General features: G+C 42.7%; 1 protein-coding gene across 1 annotated transcript; it reads left to right on the top strand.

Annotated features, from left to right (window-relative positions):
• The first annotated feature begins 4449 nt into the window (after nt 1-4449).
• Nucleotides 4450-5453, top strand: LOC123805321 (olfactory receptor 51E1). The gene has a single exon (XM_045817801.1). The coding sequence runs from the start codon at nt 4509-4511 to the stop codon at nt 5451-5453; it is 945 nt and encodes a 314-aa protein (XP_045673757.1). The 5' UTR covers nt 4450-4508.
• The last annotated feature ends 375 nt before the right edge of the window (nt 5454-5828 follow it).

The following is a 5828-nucleotide window of genomic DNA, read 5'->3' as shown; positions in this document are numbered from 1 at the left end:
AAGGAAGAGAGTGCCTGAGTCTCTGTCAGGAGGGTCTACCTTACTTCTCTCTTGGGTTCCCTTCCAAGGGCCTAACTGAGTCAGGTGCTCTATTTACCACACCCTCATCTACTCTTCCTCTTGGGAAGAATTTATTAGCTTTGAGAAGGTGCACAAAATTAAAAGCATTCTAGAATAGGGGAAAATGTAAGGCCTTGGAGTTAGCCAATCTAGGTAAAATTTCTGCTTCACCAATAAACTGTTAAGCCCCAGCAACATTATTTTCCCCCTTGGGCTACCAGGTTTCTCACATACAATATTTAGAGAAGATCCATAGAATTTTTATCATAAGCTTTATGCAGTATCTGCAATTTTGTAGGCACTCAGTGACTTCTGCTATCACCATAAAAACAATAAAATCTGTTTTGGGAGTGGCCTCATTGTCCTGTTGGGTCAGAAGAGATAGAGCTGATAGCCATGGCCTATCTCCCTGACTGCTTTTACTTGGGTCTCTGAGAAGGCATGAGCTGAGAAAGTTCTGGGGTCATGAGGGCTGAACTGGCACTGGGGACAGAGTGTTAGAGGCCCGGGGGAAGGACTGAAGAGGACTGAAAACCTCAAAGTGGATTTCTACTATTTGAAGCTGGGGCTCTGGCTCCCTCAAGCTTGAGAAAAGGCCAGCATGTCCTTCACAGTTCTCCAAGGAATATACCTTGGACTTGCCAAGACATGTGACATTTTCAGAGAGAAATCTTAAGCACAGGATTAGTCCCTGGAGGTGAGAGCAGTGTAGGTGGCCTTTCTAAAAAAAAAAAAAAAAGAAAAGAAAAAATGTCCTGTATTCATTTTTCCTTGATTGTGCTTTACTTTTAAGCTAGAGTGGGTTAGTTCCAATTTTCTTCAGAACTCCAAATGGTCTATCTCAGAGTATGTGCCAGTGGCTCTGATTACCAGCTGTTGCTCAGGGTGGAAGTCATTTCATCCCTCTGCCTCCCTCCTGGTGGGACTGTGGGAGATTGGGATGCCTCTAGGATGGGCAGTCTGAAGGGTGATCCTTGGGCCCTCTGGCTGGGTCGTTGGCTAATCCCTTCTTTCTGTCCTGCTGCATCTTTTGAGGTCCAGTCTGATATTTTACCTCCAGCAATAGCTGCTCATTTCATGCTGCTGAGACACCATCCTTCCAGTGCAGGTGAATCCTCCTCTCTGATTTCTCCCTATCAGTGCTTAGTCTTTGCCATTGAGACAGATGGACTCCTCATCAGTATGTGTGTGTGTATTAGTATGTGCTTGAGGTAGAGGGGCAGTGAGGTGACAAATAAGAGGGAAATGCATAGTTTTAGAAACTTCATACCATTTCAGAGACCTTGTCTCCTATTTTTACAGAAACATAAAAAACAAAGTGGTTTGCACACTGAGATACAGTTCTTACAATGCCTTTTGACATGCTTTATCTCATATCATTTTGCCAAAGTACTGTGAGTTATTATATCCTCTGCATTGATTTATAGCTGAGACTTGTATTGCTAGCCTCAGGACTCTGCTCATTACATCATTTTACCCTTGGAGGTTATAGGATCGAATATGGCAATCCATGATTCTTTCCTAACATGTCTTCTAAGACAGCACATTTTTATATTGGTATTGGCTTTGCACTACCATTTCTGTTCATGTGAAATTTCTGGATGATATGGATATCTGGCTCTCTGGGAAACTAGAGCCTTCCTGCTTATGTCTGCAGGGGAGGAATCCTAGGTCACCTCCTCTCTTGGGCACAAACTATGTGTATGTCCACTTTACATTTATTTAAAGCTGAGGCTTTCCACCTACTCTGTTCTTGCATGCCCCCTGGCTCCCTGGGTGAGAAAGGCCTTTTCTGTTTGGCTCTGAAGATTCTTTTTCTGAAGTTAAGATCATCCCACACTCAGATTGTAAGCATTCTCTTATTCTTTTCAAAAGTCTCTATAGTTCAGAGAACTGGCAATCCTTCCTTCACTCTTGACTGTGTTTTACTCATTAGATGCCCATTGATGGATTTGTCTTTTAATAAAACTCATTTTTATTTTTGACAAACATTAACTAAACACTAATAAAGATGGTAGGGTTTCTGTCATAATTCAGGGGAAAGCAATATGCAGTAATTATAGTTCAGGAGGTTAAATTAATAAAGTGAGACCTAAACAAATTTCTTTGGGAGTATAGAGCAGGGGATATTTAATTATACCCAAGGGGAAGAGATTTAGGAAAATAGCATAGGAGAGAGAGACAGTAAGCCAGGATGCAAAAGATGAGTAAGATTTTGCTCAGTGGAAAGCCAAGGAGGGAGGCCTGGGAGGATCTTGACATTGGGACAAGAAATTAAAAACACAAAAAGACACAGAGGTATGGGGATCAATGCTCCTTTATGAAACACTATGTAGTCTAAGACGGCTGAATCATAAGGGCCATGGTGGGGAGTAGTAAGAGAGAAACCTAGGGCTGGATAATGAAATACAGACCTTTTACCCCAGCCTTGCAGTTCAGTCTTTATTTTAGAATTGATTTGCAGATTTCAAAGGAATTTTTTTTTTAAACAAGTGTTAGTGACCTGATTTATTTTGGTGAGAAGATTATTGGGATTGTACAGATGTCAAAGTTTGCACCATAGTCATGGCAATCAGAATCAGAAGCTAGTGTGACAGTTTTGGCCACTATAACAGGAAGAGGAAACATTAGAGGCTAAACAGTTAACAAGGATAGATAGGATTTTCTGCACACTTACTACGTGCCTGGCATTGTGTTATATGCTTCATACTCAACATCTCATTTGATCCTCACATTGACCTCTATTAGGCAGTGACTGTTATCCTCATTTTAAAGATGCTAAAACTGAGGCTTAGAAAGGTTAACTGATTTGCCCTACATTACATACCTAAGGAAGTCCTTGACTTGGATTTGAAGGATTGACTTCATAAGTCATATTCTTAACAGCTGTATGACACTGCCTCTGGAAGATTTGTTTCTGGACAGGGAGAGTTGGATATCCTTAAGAGACAGATAGATAGGTCCTTTATAAGACTTTGTGATTATGAATTTGGATCACAAATGATAATTCAGGGCTTTCCAAATAGATTTGGGGATCAACAGTTTATGCATAAAATGGCTTTACTGAAGGGAATGAGATGGCCTAAGAAGAGGGATAGAGAGCAAGAACATTGAGGATAAAATTCTGAGAGCGTTGTTATTTAAGAGTATGTTTAATGGTCAAGCAGAGGAGGCTGAAGGTCCAGAAAGGAGACCAAGAAGTAGTGATCAGAGAGAGATGAGGAGCAGCAGAGAGATGAGGAGGACATTTCAAGAAGGAGGGAAGTGCTCACAGTGCCATATGCTATGGAGAGGTCAGTGTAGAAGACTTAAGTGACATTGATGGCTTTGGCCTATTACCTGAAATTCTAGGTTAAATATGACTCCTTATACCTTCTTTCTCCAGCAGTTTGAATTAAACTCAGTCACTGTGTTCTAAAACCCATGGTCCTAGTGATTTCCCCTTTGTGTCTGGTCCGAGAGAAGCTGTAGGTGACAACCTAATGGTAGAATAAAGTGTATTGACACATCCTGAACCCCAGTGACCGGTTAAAGCCCTTCCTGCTGGTGGCCATGAACACTCAGCTCTTCCCTGGTTCCCCAGGCAGAAAGGCCCTACCCCATGGTCAAAGGCCCTATCTTATAAATCTACCTTTGCTTTTTAATTCCCAAGATAAAATTATCTCAAATACACCCTAAAGTAAATAGCACTATTTCCATAGCTTGCTCCCAAACTGTAGCTGAATGTGTATGTGTAATGTGTGTATGTATGTATACACAAGCATATTAAATCTACACAATTTGCACAATCTAATAAAAATTAGCAACATGTGAATATTTGTGGATGCTGGAAAGGCAAGGAGGAAGTTAGTTAACTCTCTAACTCAGGGGTCCCCAACTCTCAGAGCCGGGGACTGGTATCAGTCAGTGGTCTATTAGGAACAAGGCAGCCCAGCAGGAGGTGAGCAGTGGGCAAGTGAGCAAAGCTTTGCATTACTGCCTGAGCTCTGCCTTCTGTCTCTGCTCCTCCTGTCTCTCACTCCTCCCACTGCTGTCCTTGGAAAAATTGTCTTCCATGAAGCCCACTCCCTGGTGCCAAAGGGGTTGGGGACCGCTGCTCTGTTTCAACTGAGAGAGATGATCTTAGCAAACTCAAACCTGACATTTTTCACCTCAGCAATCACTAGTTACACCCATCAGTTTTGTAGCCAGGGGTGGGATTAGTAAGCAGGGCTGGGTAAATTTTTATCTGGGCCTTGAGTTTTGAAGGATGGTTAGGTTGAATTTAGAACAGAATCAGGGTTTGGATAGACAATGAAGTTAGAGTCTGAGTCAGAGAATAGGGCATCAGCATGGAGGGGAAGAAGTATGGTACTGTGATTCTGGAGGATCTGACAGTGGCTTATCTTTGCATTCCAGCCTCTCCCAGCCTGGCGTTTGTTGGTTCCTTGTAGCTCAGCTTCTTCACTATGGTGGGCCCTGATGGCAATGAATCTAGTGCCACATATTTTGTTCTAATAGGCCTCCCTGGCTTGGAAGAAGCTCAGTTCTGGTTGGCCTTCCCATTGTGCTCCCTTTATCTCATTGCTGTGCTAGGTAACTTGACAATCATTTACACTGTGTGGATGGAGCACAGCCTACATGAACCCATGTACATTTTCCTTTGCATGCTTTCTGGCCTTGATGTCCTCACCTCCACTTCATCCATGCCCAAAATGCTGGCCATCTTCTGGTTCAATTCTACTATCATCCAATTTGATGCTTGTCTGGTGCAGATGTTTGCTATCCACTCCTTGTCTGGCATGGAGTCCACGGTATTGCTGGCCATGGCCTTTGACCGCTATGTGGCAATCTGCCACCCACTACGTCATGCAACTGTGCTAACATTGCCACGTGTTACCAAGATTGGTGTGGCTGCTGTGCTTCGTGGTGCTGCACTCATGGCACCCCTGCCTGTCTTCATCAAACATCTGCCTTTCTGCCGCTCCAACACTCTTTCCCATTCCTACTGCCTACACCAAGATGTCATGAAATTGGCCTGTGCTGACATCCGTGTTGATGTCATCTATGGCCTCATTGTCATCATCTCTGCCATTGGCCTGGATTCACTTCTCATCTCCTTGTCCTATCTGCTTATTCTCAAGACTGTGTTGGGCTTGACACATGAAGCCCAGAAAAAGGCTTTTGGCACTTGTGTGTCTCATGTGTGTGCTGTTTTCATATTCTATGTGCCATTCATTGGATTGTCTATGGTGCATCGCTTTGGCAAGCGGCATGATTCCCTCCTGCCAGTCATCATGGCCAACATGTACCTGCTTATCCCTCCTCTGCTCAACCCTATTGTCTATGGAGTGAAGACAAAGCAGATTCAGCAGCGCATCCTTCATCTTTTCCATGGGATGACCATACTGTAGATACCTAGAAATATGCACTGTAGATACCAGTGATCAAACTTCTTATTCATGTGAAGTCCTTTAGTTTAGATTTGTGGTGTCAACATTTTGGGAGACAGCACTAAGGAAAATTTTTTTCTTAACTAAAGCCCAACAGATCCTTCAAAGATGAAACTGGTTAAAGCATCTCCATGTGGATAAGGGCAGCAGAACCTTGTACTCCCAATCCTTATTTTTGAATATAACTCTTCCCTTTAGGCCTGGAGTGCCATTGGGATTGAGAGAAATAGAATGAAAGACAAAGACAGATCTTTTATTCCTATTAGGGAAGCAATGTGATTATTGTAAACAAAAATCTTAGACACTCTGAAAATATAAAAAGAAGTAATGATATAG

Source organism: Phyllostomus hastatus, unplaced genomic scaffold (genome assembly GCF_019186645.2).
Source record: "Phyllostomus hastatus isolate PE091 unplaced genomic scaffold, TTU_PhHast_1.1 phas_scaffold_317, whole genome shotgun sequence".
In the NCBI taxonomy this organism is placed as follows: Eukaryota; Metazoa; Chordata; class Mammalia; order Chiroptera; family Phyllostomidae; genus Phyllostomus; species Phyllostomus hastatus.
This window is presented reverse-complemented; position numbering and strand designations above follow the sequence as displayed.